The sequence below is a fragment of the Nipponia nippon genome, unplaced genomic scaffold, assembly GCF_047370975.1.
Source record: "Nipponia nippon isolate SJK-2023a ecotype South Korea unplaced genomic scaffold, ASM4737097v1 scaffold_1, whole genome shotgun sequence".
Taxonomy (NCBI): Eukaryota; Metazoa; Chordata; class Aves; order Pelecaniformes; family Threskiornithidae; genus Nipponia; species Nipponia nippon.
The window spans coordinates 34,598,006-34,625,463 of record NW_028262290.1 but is presented as its reverse complement, the minus strand read 5'-3'; the positions used below and the strand labels follow the sequence as shown (position 1 = coordinate 34,625,463).

Genomic DNA, 27,458 nt, shown 5'->3' with positions numbered 1-27,458 from the left:
AGCTTCAAAACCAGCAGAGTTTTGTTCTTTGGGGGGTTGTAATAAGAGACACTCCTTCACAAAGGTTCTTATCATCACATAGGAGAGTGCTATATATACTGGGAGAACAATAGGCTGTATTCTTTTTTGGTATTATCCAGAGGTAAGCCATTCAGCTCAATAAGTTTGCTTTGCATGCAGTTTTATCAATGCTCATCACATTTTGCTGAAGTTAAGATTTGAATGCTATTTCTAAGATGTCCTGCTTTCATGCTTTATATGTTCTCTTTTACCTACTAGTTTGTCTGTGCCACATTGTGTCAAAACAATCCATGCATATGGGATAGGCATAGCCTAGGATGTATTTTTCATTTTCAGTGGAAAACATTCTGTGAGGTTTCTTGCAGTCTTCCCATATGAAATTTATAGTGTGGTTTATGGACTGATGTGGTGTGATAGCACTGTCACTATTTCAAGAATACTGCTAGCTCTGATCATGTAAGTCATGGTATAATGATACTTCATTTGGTGTGTTTGTAGTAAGAACATACTATCTCTTAATGATAATATGGTTATTGAAAATTGCTCAGTAACACGTGTTCTGACTGGATTGTTTTTATGATTGAGCTGACAGACAGAATCATTTTTTCTGATCACAGCCTGCCAATTCACTTTGTCTTGCTACCCAGATGTACAGAATCACATCTTTGACATCTTCTCTTCTACAGATCTGTTTTCTACTGCCCTGACTTAAAGCAGAGTACCTCTGTGGCCTGTCTTTCTCCTTTGGCCCCAAAATGACAGTAATCGCTGCGATCAGTTGTGCTTTCTTGTTTTCCATTCTCTGTGAAACAAGTGCATTAGTGTTACCCAACTCCACTGACCTACTCCTGTCAAACAATAATTTCACTGACATTGAGACGGCTTTGGCAGCTCATCTGGACTCTGCAAAAATTCCCAAAGCCAGGCGGAAGCGCTACATTTCACAGAATGACATGATTGCCATTCTTGATTATCATAATCAAGTCAGAGGCAAAGTCTTCCCACCTGCTTCCAACATGGAATACATGGTAAGTAAACTTTATTTCAGAGTAAAACAAACTGTAAGTCAGTTGTTTCATTTTTTTAAACAAATGAGGTGAGGGTTTAGTTAAGTAGACAAATTATTTTTAACTGTTATTGTTTACTAAAATGTTCTTACATTTTTTGAGTTGCATTAACTTAAGCAAGCAAAAGCTAAATACTGAACTCTGAACCTCTTACTTGCTCTGTTGAATTTTCGTTTCCATGAGTAGTCCCAATGAAGCTTCTGGGATGCAAGTAAATGAAGTTGTGAGTTAACTGCTTGTTGGCCTGAAGAATAGTATGTGATCACAACATGAGATTGCATGTGTTTAAAGTGCTAATCATTAGTAGCCCCATTGCTTTTTTGGAGTACACTGAAAGTCATTGCCCTGAGGTATGCAAAAAGATAGCCAATTAACCTTTCTAATTTCTTTCACACATAGTACTTTCGGAGACAATATGGTAAAATTGTGTTTGCAAAGTAATTCATCTGATGCACTGTTTCTCTCATGCTCATGTGTTTTACTTACTGCATATTGCTTGTGTGCACCTAATACTTTTATTTTTCCATCAAATAAAATGCTGCTTTTAAACGTTTCTCCAGTATGTAGAATTTCAATGTGCTCAAAATGTTATGTTTGTGGCAAGCACCTTTTCCCCTTATTGGCAAATACTCATTATGTGAATTATCTGTTCCTGCAGGTATATAGATAGAAGTTATTCATTCACTGTGATTTCATACTTGGCACTACTAGCTAAAGCATCGTGTTTGCTATTTTATGTTCCAACTTTGAATGGATGCATACTGTTGACCTCTAATGTTAAACATAGGCTGGCCAAGCAAAAATTTTTTTACCTTCTAAGTAGGGTATTCATACTGTTTTGAAAGCACAGACAAGTTGTGTCAGCAGCATAATATCTGCTTAAAGTCACAGAGTTTCTCATATGACAACAGATGGTTAACGGGTTGAGAAACAGGACACCATCAACTTGACATAAAAAGGGGATAATAGTAATAACAACTCCTCCTTTTTAGCAGCTAATGACTAACAATTTGGACATCTTTCTATCACAGATGTTACCTAAATCTGGACTTGATCATATAATCTGTTTAGCACATCCCAGCATCACCTCAAAATGCTGAGTGCATTCAAAATGTTGCAGGTTGAAGGCCTGTTGCCATACCATAGGCTGAGTTTGAAGTTTGGTTAAGTGGAAAGGTCAGAGATAGAAAAAACAGAGAGGTCAGAAGTCAAGCTCAGTCATCATTTTCATTGCTGTGCTCTCCACTGATGTTTCCTTTGATTCTGCATAAATAAACTTTGTTGTAACGTCTGAGGGAATGGCAGCCTACCATGCCCTTCCTTGGCTTGTGTGTTTTAGAAATATGCTCCTGCAGTTTGCTTAAGTGAAGCCAGCACCATGTCATATTCCCAAGAGTTTCCTAAGTGCAGTGTTCTTAGCCTGTTCTGTAAAAAACAAACCTTCAAAAGAGAAAGCGATCTTCCTTGATTAAATCTATTGTAATCCACTCATATGCATAAACTGACAAGATTTTACCTATATTGGTTGGGTATTCTGCTGTAGCTTTGCTCTGCAATGGTACTGTGCAAGGTTTGATACAAAATCAAGACTGAAGCCATGCTCTTTACAGCATATATGCTATTCTTTTCCTTGCCCTTCTTACTATTGCTTTTACCAGTACCAAGCAGCCATAGGATGTACCTGTGTTCCTGTCAGCATCAGCCCCATCAGTAGTCTCGAGGGCAAGGTCTAAGGCTTTCTTTTACGTTTGGTTTCCCAGTCTGAAAGCACTTTGTGACTTCATGCTGCAGAATTCAGAGCAGCACTTCAAGCTATGTAGGTAATGATCCAGAGTGCAACCTGAACTTGGATCCCCAAGTGGCGGCCAACCCCTTTGCCTCCAATTCTCTTTCAGAATTTAGTCAGTCTGTGTGTATCCCATGTAACTTCACAGAGCAAAAAAAGCCCAGTGAGCAACATCACACATAGTTTGCTCTGCTGTCTGGTTTGTAGCCACAGCATCATCTATTTATCAACTTCAACAGATTTATCATCATCAACTTTTTATCTCTGTGGCTACAGAAAGTCTTTGGTAGGAAGGTCTTGAAGATGACATGGTGGTGTAAGCCTTACCAAAACTGGGGACCCCTGTATCAGTAATGCCTATTTGGTCTTGCTTAGTCCATTCTTTGGTCTCTGTATAATTTCAGTGTATGGCACAGCATCTGTTGTGGGGACATAAGATTGCTGCTCTTATATATAAAAGATGTTTTTTCGCTCAATATTCATTTTCATAAGTAAGACAGCAAACACATTGTCATTACCAGCAGACAATGTATACTGTGCTGAAAGAATGTTACAGAGTGTGCGTTCCTATCCCGAACACTGGAAAAGTGCAGTGGTGGTGATGAAAGTGGCCTTTCCCATTTCCCCTAACAATGACTAAAAAGGATGTCACATGTCAGAGAGCTGGAATTACTCACAGATGCAGAAGATTGTGGAAACGTCTTGTAAGTGTGTTGAAGTAGAGAAGGACTAAGCAGTTTGGAAGCACAAGAAAAAGATGTTTTCTCATCTTTTCTCTGTCCACAGTCATATTAAATGGTGTTTTGTTCTGTTTTCCTAATTCTGTTAGGAATTCTGTTCTTCTCATGAATGACTGTATCTCATTCTCATTTCTGTACAGTTCCATTTGCTTTTTCTCTTCCACTGATAAGAACTTAGGGTTTAACAGTACGGGTTGGTTCTTGTGATTCCAGTTCTCCACACCCAACCTTTTTTGTGCTTTTCCCCTTGATACATTCTGCTCCTTCCCCTGATGCAGTCTGCTTCTCACATCTTGAGAATATCAATATATTTCTCATATCTTTGTCTTGGGATATTAGCACCCTATGAGTCAGACTTTAAAGTAGTCCTCCTTTTGGTTCGCATTCTGGTATTGCTGATGCCTTCAGCTGGAAGTTTTTCTGCAAGTACAAATCTAGAGTCAGTGCATATGTGAAGGAAAGTGAAAGAGAAAAGAAACAAGAACTTTCAGGCCTATAATGTAGAAGTAATGACCTCTTCTTTTAATGCGGGTCTTCTTATGATATCCTTCATTCTTCTTCATCCTGTCATTCTCCAATCTTTGCTTGTGCTCTAAAAGCTGATGTGATACCCGCAGAAAGAAAGATGACGCCATCCTTTTGACCTGACAAAGGGTGAAAATCATCCACTTGGCTTTGCATACTTTTTCTGGAGAAAGCAGAAAAGTTCCATAAAATTCATGATTCAGAAGAAGCGAGGTTTGGAATTGCCTGCAGCTCTCTAGTGTGAAAGGTATGTAAATCTGGAAATACAGGCAATTCAGTGAAGAAGCAAATCCCTTTCTCTGAATGCCAGTTCTTTAGTACAGAAGCCTGTGTTGCCTTTCTGGAACATCTCAGCTACTTGGTAGGCCAATAAAGATATGTTGTCAGCTGAAATCTGAATCTCATGAAACATGTAATTTAGTATGCATTGGTACTATCTTTAGTCTCCCAAAACATTCGTTAATGAAATATCTGTTCCTATGAGAATCAAATGTTATTTTTACCTTCTCTACAATCACCCCCACTTGAGGACAGTTTTTTAAAAGTCCATATGGTCTTTGTTGTAACCCATGTCACCATGTGTATGCAAAACCTGGTGTTTACATACAGGCATGCTCTTTACAGTTTCACATGCACCAAGCAGAAACAGTAAACCTGATATAGCTGGGCCTTAATGGGCGTTGAACACTGTCCTCCATGGCATTGCCATAGGCAAAGTGGGAAAATCTGTTCTAGTTAAGAGTATTCTGAGGTGATCTGAATAACTTGTTAAAGAGCCTTACTGAAAGACAAGGTGTGAGAGTAGTTCACTGCTGGCTTGCAGGGTGGGGTTCTGCAAGGATCAGTCCTGACCCCAGTACTGATCAACACAGTCATTAGTAGACTGGCAGTAGCATGTCTGAAGTAGGATAGATGGAGCAGGATTGCACACTCAAAAATATGAAGCTGAATGTTTGTGGAATACTGTCGGAAAACTTTTTTTAAGAGCAGAAAAATGCTCTAGATAACTTGAACCTGCTTATGTATAGAAGATCTTCTGGTATAATTTCAATTCCTTTTTGTTCAGTGATTGCATGAATGCACTTTTATATTTGGGAAAATCTGCCCCTTGGTGAACATGTTACTTTGTAGGGCTCAAGATAGTAAAAGATTCTCAGACTAGCCTGAAATGATTTAGTTTGGATACCCAGGAGTTATTTCCTGGCAACATAGCATGAAGATAGTTTCTCATGAGCTGGTGGCAGAGCAGCTGGAAGTGAATGGAGAATCTGAGCCTGTTAATCTTCTAGGAAATCCACATGAAAGACCGTGATAAAATGGACAAAGGAAATGAACCACTGTTCTAAAATAAAAGTAATTGTGTTCCAAAATAAATTCCTGTAGTTGTGTGAGGGAGTCCATGTGAGTCATGGGGGAAATCTGTGCACTCTGTATGGCCCAGTGACACTCTTTGCTGAGGTGATGAATTTGGAGAATTTGATTCCTGTCCATGAAGATCTGCAGACAACTTACAAAGTCAGGTCAGAGAAGCCACTTACTTAATCATCGCAAATGTAAATAACTGCATTATTATTTCACTCTTAAATTTAAAAGTCTTGATAAAATTTTCTTGCTGTTAAGGTGATCTTAAAAATGCTTTGTGAATGTGCAATAGGTGATGGGTAAGACAAAATGAAAAAAAAAAAAACAACCCTACTTAAAGTTTTCCAAAGACCTATTTAATACCTAAAGCCTTTCATATGGACATGGAAAAAGTGAGTTAATTTGGTTTTCTCTCGAATTCAAAAGCATTTCTGATAAATAAGCTTCTCAACTTGTTTACCTATTTTTTGCTGTTGTCAGTGTGGTTTCTTACAAACCATTCTAAATCTTAGAGGACATTTTGTTCTTGAGTTGTTTGCCCTGGCTAGCTACATGGTCCCACTGAAATCATCCATGTCTGTGAGTAAGAATTTCAGGGCTAGTTCCTTCAAGATTTATGTCTAATGAGTTGGATAGGATCTCTTAATTCATATAGTTTATCCCTGCCCTTTTGCAGGACTTCCTTCTGCATTAAATACATATGGTTTTCATCTTGTCTACTCCTGAACACATACAGTGATGCTGTCTCAGTCACATCTCTTGGCAAATATTTTGCCTTAGGAATAGAAATGATTTCCAAATGTCTAACCTAAATATTTTCCTCTAAAACTCAGATAATTAATCTTTATATGCACTTTTTAACTGCCCAATAGAATTTCTCTCCTTTTTAATTTAAAACACTACCTTTTACATATTTATTGACAGTTCTCTTGGCATTAATTAAGATGCATGCATGCATATAATGTTTCCTTGATTTCCATGTGCATGTCTTACAATACTTCTGCATATTGGAGCAAATTACAGTTGCACTCCGTTTACAGCTCCTTTGTTAAATCAGTGAACAGCACCCTTAAATGTCAAAGCAGATTAGGCCCATCATTTTAACTATGCATGTTTAAAGACACAAGTGCCATAATGCAATGGAGAATTTACTCTAGAAGTTACTGGCAGCCTACTTTTTCCATTGAATAGCCCTGTTCTCTTAAATCCTATATACATGGTGAAGGTTGAAATAAGTAATCAGACGCTGAGTCAGGGTACAAAGATCTTAATCTGCTTTTCATCATGCCAGAGCACAAAGTAAATCTAAGTATAGTCCACTCCATTCTTCTGGGAGGAGAGATATCAATGAGCTTGGAGCTTCCCCAGTGTAGTCCACCTATCCCAGTTTGCCATGGCTTTTAGCTTGTTCTACGCTAGGAATTCAAAAGTGAGGTGAGAAGAAATGAGAAAGGGTGTAATGGTGAAATGTGTTCACTGGTTCCAGCTTCTCATTCTTACCACCTGAGTTTCTGTTTAGCCAACTGAGTATGTCCCTTCTGCGTGGCGCCATAACGCAGCACCAGGAGTGTCTGAAGATCAAGGGCTAATGAATTCTGGAATATCATTCCTCTCAGAAAATTAGAAGAAACTAACCATACTCTGACTTTCTCTGCAGTGGAGGCAAAACATGGCAACTGACAGTAAGCTGAAAGAGAGCAAGAGTAGATGCAGTTTACTTTCTGCTAATTTTGGCACAGTAGAGTTACCTAAATCTCTTTTGCCTCACAGGTGAGTTTATCTACTTATCTATTTCCTATTGCACCACTGTCAATAATGCGGCACTGTACCACCCATTGGATGCTGCCCATTTTCTAGCAGAGTTTCATCTACAAAAGGCTAGGAACCCTTGTTCAATCTCAGTAACTAAACTGGTGTTCATCTAGGGTTAAATCAAAGTGGATGCTAGCTATAAGAAGTACAAAAGCCATCAGTTATGGTCAGAGTGAAGACCTGTTTAAGAGTTGAAAGACAGGACTTTTCCTGGAAAGCGCTCCTTGAAAACTCTGAAGAACTTCCCCATAAATGCTATTGTTGATAAATATTGTGATAAAAAATGACTGTGTTGAACTTGCTTTGGTATTAGAGCTCCTTTCCAATGTTTTATGCATAAGAATTTTAAAACGTCCATCCTGATGGTGTTTTAGAAGAGAATATTTACATTATTTCAATTTAGTATTAGCAGAAAGCCTTCTAGGAGTTTAAGCAAACAAAAAACAACCTAGTAAAGTCTCAGATAGAAAAGCAGCCTGCCCAGAGCCCTCAGAATTAGACATTCCTTTATTATTAAATGTAGCACCTCTTGAACTTCTTGGCTAAAAACAGAGACAGGGCATTTTTCACAAGAATCTTGATCCAAAATACACAGTACTTTGTTTCATACATGAATGGAGATGATAGTAACCTTAAACCTCTCAACATTTTTATCCTCTTTCCATACCTGAAAAGAAAATCTGAAAAGAAGAATAGTCTATCCAGGTCTGTGGAAATGTGTATCCTAAAGACAGCAAAAGATGGAAACCCCAGGATAACCACTTGTTTGCTTTTTGTACGCAGAATACTGCCTTCAGCACAGGCACCTCAATGTATGAATGCATCTGCAGGTGCCCTGGAATGGGGTTTGAGGTCTGTTTTAACTCAGCTGAGAATGAACTGGTTTTGCATCTCTATCTGTACAGTGATATCTGTTAATCTGTATCACGAGAAAGAATCTTAAACTGAGCTTTCTTCTTCTGAGAATAAAGAACTATTGTTCTTATTCTTCATCCTGCAGAAAGAAGAAGCTGCTATGTATTTCTTTTGTGTCATGCTGCCATATATTTCAGTTAGAGTTACTTAGAAAATAATAAGTATTTTCTTTGAAAACTTTTAAAGAAATTAAGCACATTTTTTGTTTTAATGAAACACTTCAGTGGTTAGTAACAAAAAAAGTAAAAAATGTGGATTTTTTTCATATAGAAGAGAAACAAAACACCACAAAGAAATATATTTTTCATTCACATTTTGTGGTTTTGAGAAAAGGCAATTTGCTCTGATTGTATTTAAAATTATAGAGGTCAGACACCTTCCTCTTCAGACTTATGACCAATTGTCAGGGTGACATGGAGCTAGACAAAGTTTGGTCCCTTTTGTTACCACTTCTGAGATAAGCTCTTGCCAACTAAAATATGCCTTGCAGTAGGTTAGCAAAGCATTGAATATTTTAAGATATGTAGCTCTGATATTTAACTTTTCCAAAAGCTAAATAAATAATAACATATCAGGGAAGCTTATTGTTATTAAATCTGACAGCCTACCAATTTTCTTTGTTTCTTATTGTTTAAAAGCCTGGTGCCAAACATGAAAAGAAATGCGGACAACCTTTAGAAGAAACAAATTGACTGTTAGCAGTGGTCAAGCTTCAAATGATAGCACCTTGAATTTGGACCAAATAGACACCCAGGAATATAAACTTCTGTATAAAATATAGGCTTGAATTTTCATAAGAAAAGAATTTCTGGCAGTGAGGTTTCTTGGACATCTGTCTGGCGATGCCCTGATTAGTATAAGACAAACCTTCTAATACTGAGCCCTTCAGAAGTGTGAATCAGATGTTTGGAGGTTTGGTTATATGAGAGTAAATTGACTATAAAACATTACACAATTTTACTTTGAGTTGCAGTGGAGTATTGGACAGGCAGCTTGATGTATTAACCCTCTATTTATTTGCAAAAGAATGAAGTACAGAACTGTGATTCCCATCAAGATTTTTTTTTGTCTAGAGGGTAGACTTTGGCAATTTTCTGTGTAAACTTTTTAATTAGTACCTAATGCATTTGGGAAAGGACTTGCAGATGTGGTAAGCAGCAATTACAGTATGCACAGGAAAATTTCTAACAGGTGGCAGTTGAGAGCAAAAAGTATTCATATTCTTAGAGAGAGAGAGACAGCCTAGAGTCCAAATGATCTCAGAGCCCAAATAAATATATAAACTTTGCCAAATCTGTCTATAAATTCCAATGAGCTCATATGTTTTCATCACACAGTATGTACTGAAAAAAGTGAAGGCAAAGAGACGAGGCTCTTTCAGTCACTCTGCTGAAAAAGCATGCAGGCAGAAGGGCTGGTGGGTTGTTTTATTAAGCTTTGTGCCAGATTTGGGGTAGCGGACATGGTGGGGGGTCCTACAGAAAGTCTCTGAACCTGAAAATGTTACAGGTTTGACTATAAAAAAGAGAAGGGGAGAAGCTGTGCAAGAGGGACTCTTGTGTGCCCTGCACACTGCTGTGGGATTTCTGAGAGATGGCCACCGCACATGCAAGCAGTACAGCCGGTGCAAGGCTGGATGGCTGAATGACCCATGAGGACAAGACCTGCATGTTAGAGGGTAGCAGCCTACATCTGCTAATCTGCTCTGGGACTTGCACTAGCAGCTGTGGAGTGCAGCTGCACAGATGGGCTGGAGATGTCAAATTTCATCCCTCAGCTTCCCAACATTTTTCTCACAGGAAGAAATTGCTTGAATTGAGGTTTTCTTCTTTCCCACTTGCTGCCATTCTGGAAGTAAGAGCTTCTGATCTTCAGCTGGGCAAACAAGCAGAAGCTCAGTGCTAATGGAGAATAAAATCAGAAGTCTGAAGTAGAAAGGTTAATTTTTTGACTGATCACTGCTAAAAGAAGGTCCTACTTGCCACCTTTCTGAGATGCGTAGGAGCCACTGTGGATTTGTTTGTGCCAAATAACAATCAGAAGATGCTAATATGAGTCCCCAGTAAACATATATTAATGACAAATAAGATGCCAAACCTGGCAAACGAATTGCCACTTTCTATTACTGCAAAATGTGACACTGTTGCCATGCAGCTGTATTAAAATTACATATCCCACCATTTAATTTTCAATCTTATCACGTAACTACAGTCGTGTAAAGAAGCTGTTGAGGAGAGTGATTAAAACAGCATACTTCACATTTTCACTCTGGATTTGTGCTCAAACCTGTACCTGGTGCTTGCCACTCCCACTGTACAGTCGGTGGCAGCCAGCTGATGGTCTAGTCACACTGCGGCTGCTGTGGTGTTACAAGCAGCAGCCCTTGCCCGATGGACACACAGGGAATTTGTAGGAGGGTGGTGAGTGACTGGGATGTGTATGTTTTGCTTAAAGTACTTGAAGTATACTGAGAAATATGCAGAATATTATACTAGCTGATATGTCATATTAAAAAAAAAAAACAAAAAGAACAAAACCAAACAGTAAAGTACTGAGGGCTGCTGCTGGTATTTAATATTCAGAGCAATGCCCTGCTGAGGTTCTCTTGTACTCTTGTGCAAGTGAGGGGAGCTTCCTTGCTACTGGCAATAAAACTGAGCAAGGAAAGGTTAGGGATTATGATGGCAAAAGAAGAATGGAAGGATGGTTCTGTATATCTTGAATGCTTTAAAATGATCATTAGCAGACTCCCTAGGGTACCAGGTTAAAAACATATCTTTATGGATTCCCCAGTTAGCCCACATCTTCTATCTAGCAATCTGTCTACTGGCAATCTCAGGGAAGGAGCGCTCCTACTTCTTACATTTTTTTCATATTTTCTTTGCGACAATGAGGGCTATAAAGTTAAATGCTTCTAAAAACATCCAGTTTACACACAGATATCCACACAGAATGAGAAAAGCATTAATACAGTGTATCACTGTGTATTCTGCTCCCTTTGTATTTAGATCACAAATTCTTGCTAACTTTTGCTATTAATAACCATTTCAGAGTACTTGCAGAGAAGAGGAGAGTTCATTGCCATTTGCTTCAGTAATGTTTCTTTCTCAGGCAACAAGGTGTGCATAAAGATATAACAATACTAAGTCAGATATTTTCTTTTGTCACTGGAAATCTACATTCTGAACTTCAGGGAAGGTATCTGATCAATCTGAAAACAGATTAATTTTTGTCTCTGAAAATCAGGAAATCAGGAAAAAAAATGAAATTAAAAATGTTTCAGCTTTCTCATGGAAAGTCATCCTTGGCTAAATGGTGATCCCCATCTGAATAATACTTCTTCTTTCTCCACACATTGCATAATGATGAACCAGACTACCAAAGGGTAGGTTGATATTTTTTTCTCACTCTCCATATTTGCCAGGAATAATGGATCTTAACTTCCTCTTCTTCCAAATTCTGAACTTTAAGAACAACTTACAAAGGGGTGCAATTCCAGGTGACAGTATCAGTCATTCTTTCTCAGGTGTGGCATCTCTAGTGGGGGGAACTAAAACATTAGTTTCCGATTTACCTTTTCAGCTCTAAAGGTATTACTGGTTTAAGTACCTGTTTTACTTGGGAGGTATTCTACTGCTTGAAACATTCCTTTTTGTCTACCTGTAAGAAAGCTGAAATAAACATTTTATCTGCATGTACTTTATTTTTACTTTTGAAGTAATGAGTCATCAGAAAAAGACAATGTAACATCACTCTTAAGGAAAGTAAATGCAGTAAAGTGTTGACAGATCTTACTGATGACTTTGGAAGAAGCCAGTAATTGCTTTCTGTGGTGGAAAAAAAAAATCACATCATGTTTTCCAGAATTTATCAATCAGATCATAAATCTGAGGATAGGTATTAGCAACATAGAGAGTGAAAATTATGAATTGTCTTTCTTTTTTTCTTTGACACTGTGTTGAAGAGATGTAATAAGAATGGATGCCCATTTTAATCTTTATAGAGCAGCCAGATTTTTTTTCCATTTTAAAATTATGAAATGTTGAAATTCTGCTTATTTTTCAAATAGTGAGGAGATATCCTCTTGCAGAAATGGGAAACAAGTCATTAACATATTCTGGAATACATAAAAGCAATTCAGGAATATAACAGTTTTACACTTGCAAGGGTAGGGATTGTCTGTTTTTAAGAAAAGCGTCCATCAGGTGTCTATGTGAGGTTCCACACATAGATCATCTTACAGAGACAGGTTAATTTAAGGAAAAAACACAATCATGTCATGAGCTTCACTGATATCTAGAGGTCCTGAATCATACCCTACACAAGAAAAATATTTAGTTTCCTAACCTTTATGTAATTACACAGTACAAATATTATGAAGCCAGACTAAAAGGACTCCAGCCTGTTGTGCAGTGAAACTGAGAGGTGCTCCATGATCCTTAAGGAGGGTCTGACATTAACTATTTCACCTAGTCATACTGAAGGCCTCTAGTGAATATATGCCCCCTGCTTTAATAAAGGTACAGATCCCAAATGACAGTTCCTTGATACTGTCAAGATCCTGGGTCCTGATGTTTCATTAGCACCAATGATGGGCTCCAAACCCTGAGAACACTGCTTTGAATCCCTGCTCTGTTTTAGTCAGTGTAATTTAACCATGACTTCATATAACCATCATTCACAGATGTTCTCAGCAAAGTTTGCATATTCAGGCTGTGCTAGTAGATGTTGCAGTAGTGCATTTAAAACTAGGAATATGAAGCTTTTTACTTTTCAAGGAAAAGTAACACAGGGTAAATGTATCCAGAGTAGCAGTATGTTTGCAATAATACAGCAATCCTTTAGAAAGTTTGCAGTCAGAACAGGTGATTTGGATTAAAAGCTCTCAATTTAATTTGTTTTGGTAAACTTGTTCAATGTTTTCTACTTACAGATAAAGTAGTGAGGTTGCCTTCAGCTTTGCCTCCTGTTCTGCAACAGGGTTTGCCCCCTAAGACATGTGTTGAACAGAGTGTCAAGGGAAAGCTACTCCCTTTAAACAATTGATATTAGGAGTACAGTTTTGACTGTAATAAGAATGAGCAGAAGAAACGTGTTTCTAAGTTCAAGTTATAGTTGAAAATGGTTATGTAAATCATTCCTCAAATTAAAGCATAGCTATCCATGTAGGAAGGGAACAGCCAATTATTTTACAACGAATGTTGGGGACAGATCTTTGTAATATTGTAGTTGCTTCTCTTCTTTTTCATCATCATAATGTTTATTCAGCTTCATCATCATTTTAATACCTAAGAGGATAGTTGTGACCTGGACCTCCTGTTCCAACAAAGTTGTTCCAACAAATAACAAAAGGGCAACTCCATCCCTTCTACATATAAATTATCTAAGAACAACTGAGAGACAGCTATAGAAACAGCCATAGAAAGCAAGGGTACAAGGGAACTGTGACTCACAACATTAAAAGGCTTCCCTTGGGGAAGGAAGCTCGCTTTTGGGGCTTCAAGGAATTTTGTTCAACATTAAAGAGATTTCGTTTTACACTGCATTGCGTGTTAGACATTATAGGAATGAAAGAATTTATTTTACTATTTGTTTACAGAGTGAAACAAACATAAAAAACGTCTTAGGTGAAATTCTAGCCTCACTGACAAAATTCCCGCTGACTTTATTAATACTAAGATTTTAGTCCTAACTCGCAACCAGCATATGCTGTGTGACTGCAGAGAACACCCCAGAGCTGTCTCATAAAGCCTCATAAAGTGGTCTCTGGTGTTGAAACTCCCCGTGTAGAAGCACTGGCCTGTTCCCTGTATTCAGTCTGCTTGACAATTTTCAAGTGAAATGTAGTTTTGAAGTGTAGTTTTGCAGGGAGCAGTGCAGAGAGCACAGTCGGACAGCTTTCTAGGAAAATAGTCTTTGGCTGAGGAAAGAAAAATAAATTGGCCAAAGGATGTTCACTTTAAGTTGCCAGTGGAAGTGTGGTGAGACACTTTAACTCTGTCGCAGCTCAGTTAGTTAGACCCAGTTGAGGAGTGCGGAGGGTTTACATGCTGGACCAAATCAGTGATCTGGAGAGTTTGGGGGGGATCTTTATACTGGGTGGAAGGAAGGTGACTGCTTCCCCAACTACTAATGACCTAGCAAATGAAGATTTGCTATCCCTAGGGAGAGAATGAGCATAGTTTGGCACTGGGAGTTTGCATGATTAGCATTTGAGAATGAGTCACCTCCTCAGATCTTGACCCACTGAGTATGCAAATCTTTCTCGTTTTTCCCTTTTGCAATTTTGTGTTCATGTCAGGCAGCTTTCTCTAACATGTTTAATAGAAACACTGGATTGGCCATCATTTCAGAGTTTATAGTTTTGTTTATCACACTGGTTTTTTAAACTCTTCGCTAATTACCTTGAGATTTTTGATTTCTCCTCATACAGAAACTGCCCCCTTTGGCTTTCAAGTTACTTCAGTTTCTCTTTCTAGGATATTTTTCTATTTCTTTATATGCTATTTACCTATGTACAACAATGAAGCCTCATGGGCTCAAAAATCTAAATGTCTTTGCTCTGTTCTCTTACATGCCCAAAACAGGGGACTGAACTGGGATACAAATTAATATAAGTGTGGACTCAGGATCAGGCTTCTTTTGAAAGGGGTCAACTAATGGTACAGTCTCTTACAGTTTAGAAGATTTTAGGTCATTATGAGATAGTAATTTTTCTGCTTCAGCTTATATTAATTATTTGTCTTTTCTTGTGGGGGTGATCTAGGGCTAGTCCTAGAGGGGCTGAGACCACCTTTTCTTCTAGGAAAATAAAATAAAATAAGGAAGGTGAAGCACTTCATCTTCTCTCATGAAATACAAATGATTTACATAGCAGTAGTGGACTCTATACAAAGGCTTTTCACCAGCCTGCTAATGAAGGAATGGAGGAAATTAAAAGATGCTGCATATGGTCCCCTCCCCCTTATTTCTTATTCAGTGGTTATTTTCTTTCTCTTTCTCTCTTTTTTTACATTTGCCAAAAATTTCGTATGTCCAAAGAGTGGTCAAGAATGAATAGACAATGGAAAGCAGAGCACACTGTGTATCACAGTAATGCTTACCTGCCAAACCCACAACTTTTTAACTGAGTTTCAAACAACTCCCTGAAACTTTACCAAGCAAATGCTGCAGATGATTCCTGAGAACCAGAAAATGAAGCTGAGGAGAAATGAAAGCGGACTGGCAATGCCCTCACTGTCCAAGGCAGGGGCTGTGCCTAGTTTAGAGAGGGCATTAATAGTAAAAACCTGATCCAGTCTTCGCATTTCTTTCAAACATCTAACATACTATTTTGCAAGGCAATTTAGTATGTGAAAATATGCTAGATGGAAATCAGGAGCTCGGTGCTATTTGTGCAAATACAGTACACATTTAGATTATTGTGGGACTGCAGCCAGGTCGCTTGGGACCAAGCACGCAAACCTCATGTTCAGCCTCCTGGCAGGGAGCACTCGTGCCAGAAGCATGATTAATCCCAGCAAAGGAGGGTGTTTATGGGGTGTCACAGTCCTGGCGGAGCTGCCCCTTATGGATGCACACCAGGCAGCTGTGTTTGGACCCACACGCTGGATCCATGTGCACCCCTATTCCCCTGGGCCTGGGCAGGCTCCAAACACTGACTGTGCCCCTGGCCTCTCAGGCACACTTCCCAGGCACACTTTTATGCTTATACCTACTGTTGCCCCCTCTTTAAGCCTTCTTTTTGGGACCACTGATGTACCACCGAGATTATAAAGGGTTATTTGTACGCTGGCCACATGCAGCTAATTGGCTTAACGTCAGAGATACAAAGCAGAACAAATGTCTGTAAACAGTTTTCTTCTTCTTGGGCCCTGGAGCTTTTCCTGGGTTTTGGATGGTGCCATAGCAGCCCCAGGTCCCCTCTCTTGTACCCTAGTGCTCCAGCCTTCTCTTCCCAAGTTATAGACTTATCTCTAACTCCTCCGAGAAACTCCCTTCATTTTTCAGAGCTGAAGTCAAAGTATTCCCTGGCTTGAAGACCATTCCTTCTTAGCATGCTTCTTCCTAACAATTCTCTGTTTTGTCCTTTTACTGGCAATTTGCTTTGACTTTTTTCTGGAGCCTTTTACAAACAGGTGTAAAGTAAATCTGCTCTGCTTCAAGCACCATCCATCTTACTTTCCCTGATGTGGTTCCACTTGAATGGAAGATCATTTGCATTAAGGGTTCATATTGATCTCTCTTGCACTTTTTCAGCTTTAATCTCACCCACTCCATATTGTCAAAGGCTTGGTTCAATGATATAGCAATTTCATACAATTTACTCAATTTTTGTCCTTTTCACTTAGAGAAATTTCACAAACTACCAGACAGAGTCAGGGCATGAATTACTGTCCTAGTCCATGATTTGTGGTCAGTCTTTTCACTCTGCAGGTTTGCAAAATTAAAACTATGAATTCAGTGTTAGAAATCATTATTAGCTAATAGAACTGAAAATATTTGTGATGTGGAGCACCTTATCCTTTGATAAGTTTATTTCTGACTTTGCCTCTTATTTTGTACCTCAGAGAGCATACTCTTTATTTCATAGCCACTCAAGATTTATGAGTTTGGGTCTGTGTTTAAAAAGCAGCGATGAGCTGAGTAGGCAATTTTACCACATTCTGTTCCTGCCTTTCTACCTACAATTCACTAAAACTGTCCTGCACTGAAACAGTCCACTCAAGGTATTCAAAATGCAGATCTAATTCCAGGATCTAGAGCCTACTTGGGTATCACTCAAACACTAAAATATACTAGAATTTGTGTGTACTTGTAACATAACAGTGAGATATTCTTTATCTGGAGCTCCAGTGGTGCAGTAGGTTCTATTGCTGATATCTCCATTATTGCTGAGGCAAGCCTATTTGCTGTGGAGAAAACAGTGGAGTTAGTTACAAATCAAGCATGTAAGTGAGCAGCAAAAGCATATAAAGGAGACTGTTTAAGTTCACTTGTCATGTTCCTACTGTTAGAGGACAACTTAAGAAGTCAAATTGGCTCTTCTTACAGAGCTGTTATCTTTTTATTCCGGGCAGGGAGCAATGTCAGCTCCCATGCAGAATAAAATGATGAAACTCATACCACACCTGGAAACTATCCATAGTCTTTGCCTTTGTGGAATCCCTTTTCTTCACCTTGTGGCCTCAAATATGAAAAGCTGCCACACACACTCTCTCTGGCTATAGATACTCCTGAGATCCTATTTGAAATGTGTTGGGGTTTTGCGGGGTATATAATACCTGTGCTGAATTATTCTTCCCTGTGTGCCTCTACTTTACTTTAACTTCCATCTGAGTCCCAGCCAATGTTTCACTCCTCTCCACACATGGATCTCATCAACACGGAAGGGAAAATAGTAGGAGAATGCCTGTTCAGGGAAGGGCTTTTCCAGAAAAAAGGGAGAGATCTGAATACTTGGCTTCCTCTGATGATGTGGGTGGGAATTCTGCCCAGTGTTAGGGCAAATCCTGCTAGATCCTGTACATGCTGCCCCACAGTTTCCTGAATTCAAGAGCTCTCTGCCTAGGTTACATATCTGATTTGTTATGATAGTGTATTTGTGACTTAAGATACTTGCTTCTTGTGTTCTTGCACTGTGATCACTATTTGTTTTTTCTGTTCTATTGCTAAGGATATTTTCTTTTGTCAGGTTTGGGATGAAACTCTCGCCAAATCTGCAGAGGCCTGGGCTGCTACATGCATTTGGGACCATGGACCTTCCTACTTACTGAGATTCTTGGGCCAGAACCTGTCTGTAAGAACTGGAAGGTAGGCAGATACCTTACAAAACAGTTATTTTGTCAGCCTTCGAACAGCCTTTGAGATCCAAATCTTAGACTGATGCAAGTGTCATCCAGTATTCTAGCAATAATTGATAACCATCTATGTTCATTTGGCTTAAGAGTATTATTGCTTAATACTGTGTCCCTAGTGATGCATGGAGAAATGACTATTTAGGTGACTTGCATCAGAGGGATGAGCAGCAGAAAGTTCCAAAATACCTAAATCTAAAATGACATGTTTTTCTTTCTGTCTTTTAAACAAACCCAGGTATCGATCTATTCTCCAGCTGGTAAAGCCGTGGTACGATGAGGTGAAGGATTATGCTTTCCCTTATCCTCAGGATTGCAACCCCAGGTGCCCCATGCGATGTTATGGACCCATGTGCACCCATTACACACAGGTTATATAAATTCCGTTCTTCTATTCAAAATCTACCGTCCAAAGCTGGACTTTTCTGTGATGTATTTATAGCTCTCTCTCACATAAATGTATATATATATATATTTCTTTTCAATTTGGACTTCACCAATAATAAATATTTATTCAGATGGTTTGGGCCACTTCCAATCGTATAGGCTGCGCAATCCACACATGCCACAATATGAACGTCTGGGGATCTGTTTGGCGACGAGCAGTTTACTTGGTATGCAACTATGCCCCAAAGTGAGTTGCTTTCTTTTAATATTGTTTATTTTTATACTTCATGCATGTTTTCGTCCTCCTTTTTCTGCAGCTTGACCTCTATTTGTGCTTTTTCTGTGGGCTGCTCCTTCATTCTAACTTTATATCTGAACATACAGAAAATGCATGACTTTTTGGTATACAAGGAAGAAAAGGAAATAACTTGATGTGTATGGAACAAACCCAAACACTTGTTTTCTGTTATTGTTGATATTATTATTATAATTCTTTTTGTCTTCCTCCTTTGTGCTGACTCCGCTTTACTTTCAATTCCTTATTTCTTCACTCTGTTTTATATACTCATGGTGAGCTAGACTTCCTCAGGTAAGCAATCCTACTGTAGATCAGGCCCTTGATTTACTGTGAACACATGTTGTTGCCCACAAGATACCTTTGCTCGTTACGAGCTATGCATCCATAGCATAGGTTTCCTACAAAGTCTATCTACCTGAGCTCAGTGTCTACAAATCTCATCTTCCCTTCCATATTAGGGTCCTTCAAAGTATAGGTCATAGACACCCATAGGTGGCCCTATACCAAGTAGCTGTGCAGAGATCTGTGTTAGGTTGAAATGGAGAAATGAATTTTCTCCCAGCATTTCCTAGACATCATCCCAAGTTACATCTGGGTGCAGAATGAATCAATAAAATGTGGCTCTGGAAGAGCTTCGATTTGAGGTCTGGTTTGGACCAGTGCTTCAAAAGCAGCATGGACAGTGTAAATGGCTGGTTTCTCTGACTGTATAATATTAGGAAAAGCCATAGTTCTGTATAGGAATCTAAGTATAATTAATTGAGCATGTTTTCCATAAACTCTCAGTGGCACAGGTCCATTTGTGGTAAAGAATATGCAAGAATATGTCATCATTCTAGTTGTTACATGAGTAAAAGAATTTTTAAAGATTTTGCAACTTAAAAAAGATAGGATTTAGTAAGAAAACTGACTTGGGAAAAAACACTTTTGGAAATCAAGATTTCTCTGTCCTTTTGTCTTTAATATCTACCAGAAAAGGGTGGTAAGAAATGAATGTGAGGGAGCAAAAAACAGGCAGCAAAAATTGTATCTGACTTCTAGCTCCACAACATGAACAAAGTGGAATTAAAGTTTATAAGAGAAACCCAAATATTTTGTTTTATGTATCTTCATTTGAAAAAAAATATTAAAAATTACAAACTTCCTAGAATGCATCTCTGAAGGAGAAGGGGGTGAATATTACAGCCACAACTTGAGTTATGAAGTTTGGAATTTGGCAAAGATTTAGGATTTAGAACTCCAATAATTTCCACTGATGCCATGCTGTGATGCTGAAAAATATCTATGCTTCTGAAATCAGGAAAAAAAAAGTTAAGGAGGATAATTACAAAGTTTAGAAAGGTCCTGCACCTGGTTACCTAACGGACTCACACAAATCAGCCACGTGTTGCATAGAAAATGAAGGAGGAGTCAGCTTTCAGCAAACTCTTTCTGGATTTCCATATCTGTTATCAAACTAAATATATTTCCTGAGCACTCAGTCTGCTGTACCCATTTGGAAGAGAAGTAGGAATGAGGAAATTATTTGAGAGATTCCTACTTTCTTCCAAGGCACAACCCAGACCAGGGCTTTTGATCCAATGTTATTGGCTGGGAGGTGGGGGATGAGAAAATGTTTCATAAATAATTGCATTACTCACTGCTATACCGCATCACATGCGAACTAGAGGAAAGTTCTTTGCTTAGTGAGACATAACATTTAAATAAAAATCTAATTTTAACTTACTTTCTGCCTACATCACGAGTGTTACATGAATCTCAAAAAGCCTGGCGTTTATAAAAGCACCTAAAAGTCTGGATGCATTTTTCAGATGTTCCTAGATCTTTCAGAGTTACCTCTTTTCACATGATTACTCTCCAGACTTGTACCCCTTTCCCCCCGGGCTCTATTACCCAGCTCTGTTCACCAGATGGGAGCCCTCCTCCTCCTCCCATTAACATCTATGAGACCCCTACAAATGCCCAAATACAGTTCTTTTTAATACATTACTGGTGGAATAGTTTTCATCTTCCCTTTTCTCTAACCACAGGTAGTGCAACCTAACAACAAGATTTCGCTCAGTTTGTTTTTTCACATTCCAAAAACAAGCTTTTAAGATAATGGCCAGACAAAAAAGTGTTCACCTTGCACCAATGCTTATGTTGCTAATTTCTCATAAATATAGCCCTCCTGTAAAAAATACTCTGTCCCAGGCTTGGAGAGTCAAGAATCACATGGTTGTAGCAAAAGCAAAAGACTGGGACTTCACCACAGAGACTAAAGGATATGGAATGGACCACTGGCCTGGGGTGACATGGTCATTTTCCCGCTGTTTTTTGGGAATCAGTAGATTAATGTTTGTCAGTAACCTACAGAAATAGATTAATGTATGTTTTCAGTAACAGGGCATTTATAGGATATCACTGAAGACATTAACTTTAATCACTCAGAACGAGTATGGTTAATGATTTTTTTTTCTTCTTCACTGAAATTACTAAGCATTCTTTTTCCTTTTTTATTTTCAGGGGGAATTGGATTGGAGAAGCACCATATAAAGTTGGAGTCCCATGTTCAGCTTGTCCTCCAAGCTATGGAGGTTCTTGTACCGACAATCTTTGTTTCCCAGGAGTAACATCAAACTACTTATACTGGTTTAAATAAGTTAAGGTTTACATTATTTTTTAAAAAAAAAGAACATGGATGAGTAACAAGAAGCTTGTATATTGAATTTTGCACATATTATATAGAGAGAGATATTGTAATAATACTCTGATGTTTTCTTTTTGTATGCTTTTGTATAATTAGCTTTCAAAGTATAGTATAATTTGGTTTTAACACTTTGGGATTTAAGACTCACATTAACCCTCTTAGATTAACATTTTGTTAAAGGAGAGCAAACTAATTTTCACCATAGCAAGTGTAGCTTCCTGAAGATTAAGGTCTATTAAAAGCACATTAAAAGATAGAATATGACTTCCTTTTAAAAATAATAGCTCCAGAAAGAGAAGGGTCATTGTTTAATACTGTGCTTTAAAAATGGAATGTGACATAGAAAGCAACAAATTGTCCTCACGATCCCGGTGGTTCCTCCCATTTACACCTCTGCTTTCACCTGCAATGTCAATGGGACTCTGAGCAGAGGAAAACATGTGCAAGAGAAACTGCAGGATCTTACCTACCTCATGCACAACATCAGTTCATTTATGGCGTTCCAAGAGTTCAGCACACAGCTGCTGCTATCATCAACAATGCCTGTGTGCAGACAGAAAAATTAGAGAGAATGAGGAACCACACTGGACAAGATGCAGTGGCTGTTAACTCACATGTCTAAAGTCTTAACTAGATAGAAAGCTACATCACTTTAAATATACTGGTATAATAACACAGCCTAAGTCTACCTTCCTGTGTTTCTGAATAGTCATAATGGTGTAATGGTGCTTTGCAGCAGTGTATTTATTCTCGCACAGGAAGATAAAGAAATATATTGCTACAAAGCAACAGGTATCAATACAAGACATCCATACTGTCTTTTACACTATAAGTTTGCCAGTATATGTGCTGTCCCCTTGACTGAAACAGCCAGGTGAAACTTTCAAGGAGAGATCAGACATAAAAGTAGATAAGAGGATTTCCAAATAAAAGACATCAGGCAACTTTAAAACTTCATAGAGATTTGTGACAAAAATTTCAAATTTCTAAAGCAATTGGCAGTGTCCTTTAAAATATATTGCACTATTTCCTGAAAATATCTGTATGAATTAAAAAAAACGCAAATCTGTTTATTCATACCTTTCCAGCCAAAACCTGCACGCGTTATGGGTGCTTACTAGAACATTTATAAAGAGGACCTACACTTTAAGCTAGAATATTATACAAGTAGTTTTCTTGAAAAACAGATTATAAAAAGGAGGAAATCGAATGTCTGCCGCAACTACTCTGTCATTGAAATAGCCTTGAGTTTTGGCTTTATATTACAGGGCAGAATGTACTCCACTTTAAATATACATGTTTAGTCTGCTTGCACTGCTACATTTAGACCTCTGAAATTTATGAACTTTGAAAAGCAATCCTGAGTAGAGCAAGCAGAACAACAGAGGGTAATTTCACTAGCGCTACATATGTATGTGTCTTTAAGTCATTAATTCAGTCCTTTTGAGGGTGTTTGAGACAGTCTGTCACTAGAATATGAAGTATCACATTGGTGATGTAAAAAGAAAGATCGGAGTTTGAATTCTTCACGTTAGTTATTCTTTTTCTCCAGCAAGATAGCTGTGTGTGGGGAATGGGCTCTACAGCACATGAAACATAACAGCCCCTCTCCACCTGTCCAATAATCTGATCCCTCAGAAAACGTCAGCAACTGATCTGTGGCTCTTCAGACATTTCTGGTTAGTGACACTTCTGCATCTGACAGGACAATAACTAGACAAGTATATTGTCTTAAAATGTGTCCATGTTTTAAAAGAACAATACTTGTAATATTCTACTAACTTTTATTCTAACAGTTACAATATAAATGGTTTTCCTTTTGGTTTCAAAGGGGCTTGGACTTGGACAGTGCTCAATCAGCCAAACACTTTGGCTGAGTAAAATCCAGTCCTGTTTTGGGAGTGAAACACAACCTCTTTGCATCACCTATGTACACACTGAAAGAATTCAGTGAGACAATACTAGGTGGGTCACTAGCGCTCAGCCAGCCCAGTTTTTGACAAAGATGCATGGGACAAATACATTTTTGTTCTGCATAAGGAAACTTCTCTAGAGGTAAAGACAGCACAGTTAAAACAGTACATCTAGCCTTTTTCAATATTTTTATTGTGTTTTTTTTAATACAAGATAGGAAGCAGAGCATAAGCAAAAGTTCAGGTTAAGCCATGGAGCCTACAACAGTAGGTCTAACAATAAATGACTATGCACTTTGGAACTTGCAACTTGTATGTTGTATGGTACACTTTCCAAACAGGACTAGACATTGTAATTTAATTTATAATTCTGTAATTCAGCTGAAATTATTATAACGGGTATATATGTTATCGTATCTGTTACTTTTTAAGTTGCTACAAATATCTTGATTTTGTGGAATATTTTGTTTTCTGTGGATATAGAAAACTTTACTTTTAACAAACAGGTATGCAGTTTGTTTCACAACATCCCATAATGGTGCTAGGGATTAATTATTGTAATCACACTGTAATTGACAGCAGCAAAAAATGATCTGGGTATAAGCTATTTCATACAAGCAGCTCCTGATAAAACCAGCCACAAGCACTCAAGCATTAGCTGAATATTTTTCATTGAACAGAGAGGATTACAGCTCATCAAATACTTGGTTACTACATGAAATTTTTCCTTCCACTTTATTTAGTAAGTAGGTTACTGAAGGCATTTCTGTATTACCTATTTGAATCACCCCAATTTCTAACATCTTTTTTTCTCTTGGGTTGGGTAATGACAATGCCAGTAAAGTGCTACTTTGATTGCCAGGGTCAGTGCTGCCTGATTGATTACCTGACACCAAGTGCTTCTAGAACAAAAGTACTGAAATGTGCAGAAGACTTCAGATGTCTTTGGCAGTATCTCTGCTCTGATACATGCTGATGAAAAGTCTTGATGAGTTTAAGGTTATGCTGACACAAACTACCCCCAGCTGCTGTTCTGCTAGCCTTGAAGATTTGTACTAATTTCTTCTAAGCAAAGTGGTGTGCCTTTAAAGACAGAGAAATTAGCTCAGACTTTTGTTCTGTTCTAAATATAAAATTATGAAAGTATACACACACTAAAATAAGGCTAAAAATATTTTTGGTCAATATACTGTGAGAGGCACAAGAGTAAAAATGAAGTAATTGATATGATTAATTATTGAGTGCAGCCCTTTATAATATCTGCTTGTGATTTTTTGCCTCATTTAAACATCTAAGATGATGGGTAGCAATTGATACCTTTTGGTGCTAACCTATATGTTCTGGTGCTGAAGTTATACATGATTTTTGTGTGAGATCAGGTTTACTTCCAATATTACCATATACACTCCAGTGTTTGTGAGATCTTTTTCAGCTAAGCATATAATTTACTACCACTAGGCCAGATTTGCTTTCAAAGTTCCTTTTTATGGTTGTTTCAGGCTCTAATGAGAGTTTTATGTGCATCATAGAGGAAAATGTATTCCTGTTCAAAACCAAAACAAACAGCACCCTCCCCTCATCACAACAGTGAAGTGCTTGTGGAATAGATTATGGGGAGAGTAAGGTCTCTTGACCGTCATGACTTCAGATTGATGCTGAGCAGGTTTTAGTGATCCCAAATCCTCTCTCTGGGGCAACAAATGACTTCAGAAAATCTAGACTTGACCTTGCACACTTATCCTTGGGAAGCTACGTGTTCCTCTTCTCTGAGCTCAGTTTGTTCCCCTGTGAATTCAAGATGAGTTGGATCAGGCCTCAGTGAAAATCATGGGACATTTAACACAACTTTTGTGGGAGTAAGAAAGTTGGATTCTATGAGAGCATTACAGACAGCAAAATTAGACTTCATGTGCTATCCCTTACCAACACTGAGAAATGCCATGGGACTCTGAAAGAGGAAACCTCCCAGAGCAAATGTGTTCTATACCACAGCTGGGACCTAACAGAAAGAAATATATCTGTATCTATATCCATATCTATGTCTATAGATAGATGGATAGATAGGTATATAGATATATCTGTTTATATATGATCTTCAAGGATCAGGTTGCAAGCATGGATGCCCTCTTGTGGTTGAGAATGCCAATATATTTGTTTGATTTCATAGGAATCCAAAAGGTTTTAGGATTTTTTAAAAACAAGCATGTGCAAATTTAGTTTGTTTCCTTTAAAATTTTTGGCCTTGATTTTAATGACACATGACTTTTTGTCAGTTTTCTTTGAGAAATGAGGCCCATTGCATAACTCCACCATTTCTTAGTTTTATGCGATTTGTAAGTACAGAACTCAATCACAATTGTATTGGCTGTCAGTTACCTATCATACAAAGTTCTGTGAGTATGAGATAAAACAGAGCTATTCAGATGTCAGAAAAATGTTTAGAGGCGTTAAATCAGGTATAGTGATTAAAAAGCAGGGGGTGGGAAGCCTCATTACTCAGATACTAAATTCTAATGATCTCTAATAAAATAAGAGTTTTAAAGGCCCAAATTGCTCTTGAAATTTGCCCATTATTGCTAAGTTTTCAAGACAAAACTGTTGCTTTCCTCATCTAGAATGAAATGATCTGATAGAATCCAAGCACACAGCATTTTTATGGTGCTTTTTAAAACTGTGCAAAATAGAAAATTTGTATGCTCTGGTTGTCAGATCGTAATTGGTCTGATGGTCTCAAGATGCACAAGCCTTCCCATTTGGATTCATAAGGATAATATTAAACTTCTGTCAATAGTAACCTGAAATAATCACAGCCTTCTCAAACTGCTTTCTTTCAATAGAAAATAAATTGAAAATCAAGAAAAAAGATAGCAACAATCGATCTGGTTAATACAACAGATGGGCAACAGCCCTTCTGGTTAATTCAAGAAAAGAAAAAAACAAATCATTACTAATGATAATTTGAATACTTTCTTGCTGCTTAACCTTCATTTACCAAGTTTCCCTCAGGATATAGTTATTTTCTGTTAGAGAAGAAGCTTTTGCTCATATTACAATGCAATGCATTTTTAAATTCACACAAGTTAATGGAACAGACATAAACTTTTAATAGATAACCTCACTCTGCTGAGCTCCCCTGAGTGTGAAGTGTGAGAAAAACAGACTGAAATTGTTGCAATTATTATTATCTCCTCATCTTTTTTCCAGAAAACAAGATTCAGAGTGGAAAAAGGTTTTATGATTCCTCCAGCTTTTGGCACCTTATCATTTGGCAATCAGGCTGTAAATTCTTTAAAAATCCCTTATACTGATAATGCATATAAATTATGCTTGGGGTTTTTTTGGCCAGCAGGATAAGAGAGGGAATATCCCCCAGGTTATATGTTTAGCTCACAACAGCAATCGTTATTCAAATTACTGGGCTGTTCATCATGTTGGAAACTCGCTACAGCTTCAACACATCATCATGTAAGTCAGGAAGTGTCTTAGATACAATATTTAAGGTAATAAACTTGTTCCTTAAGAGTGAATGGTAATATTGGAATCTAATAGCTCTGAGGAGTTAAACATCTTTGTTTCACGTAGGGTGCTCTTACATAATTGAAACGGTGCTTAAAGGCAGGGTTCATTTAAGAAGCAAACTATCTAAAGTTGCTTTTTTCCATATGTGATAAGGAAGTTTTTTCTGAAGTTTGAAGATGTTGAGGATTGGAAAATGACTACATTTCTATGCTTTCTTTCTGAACCCAAGCCGAAAAAATGTTCAGTGTTTATACAGTGAAATGTTGTTTACCCCCTCTCATTATATATTTTCATCATTTCTTGTTTAGATCTTTTTGATAATTGTGTGGGTGGGGTTGTATCTGGTTTTTCAGAGAAGAAAGCTTGTTGTGTAACACGTCTTGCAGTGAACTTATCAATATAACATTTCTTTCATATTGTCATATGATGCTATATATGTTATACCTGAGATATAAATTTGTATCCCTGTTTCAACTTCTAATGCTATGAAACTATAAAGAAAAGTACGTCATTTTGATCTATTTTGTAATATCTATGCATTTAAATAAATAAGTAAAATTATCAGTA

General features: G+C 37.9%; 1 protein-coding gene across 1 annotated transcript; it reads left to right on the top strand.

The window, feature by feature from the left end:
* PI15 (peptidase inhibitor 15) lies at positions 1-27,458 on the top strand. Its single transcript, XM_009468993.2, has 6 exons — positions 1-142; positions 708-1,049; positions 17,923-18,041; positions 18,324-18,456; positions 18,604-18,719; positions 21,276-27,458. Exons 2-6 carry the CDS (start codon positions 777-779, stop codon positions 21,409-21,411), a joined length of 777 nt encoding a protein of 258 aa, XP_009467268.1. The 5' UTR covers positions 1-142; positions 708-776; the 3' UTR covers positions 21,412-27,458.

What these genes read in the sequence shown, in the direction of transcription:
- PI15 (XM_009468993.2), top strand. Translation starts at nt 777, where the DNA reads ATGACAGTAATCGCTGCGATCAGTTGTGCTTTCTTGTTTTCCATTCTC. An exon ending in CTTCCAACATGGAATACATG is followed by an intron (nt 1,050 to 17,922) that starts GTAAGTAAACTT and finishes TTCTTTTGTCAG; the next exon opens with GTTTGGGATGAAACTCTCGC. An exon ending in TGTGCACCCATTACACACAG is followed by an intron (nt 18,457 to 18,603) that starts GTTATATAAATT and finishes ATATTTATTCAG; the next exon opens with ATGGTTTGGGCCACTTCCAA.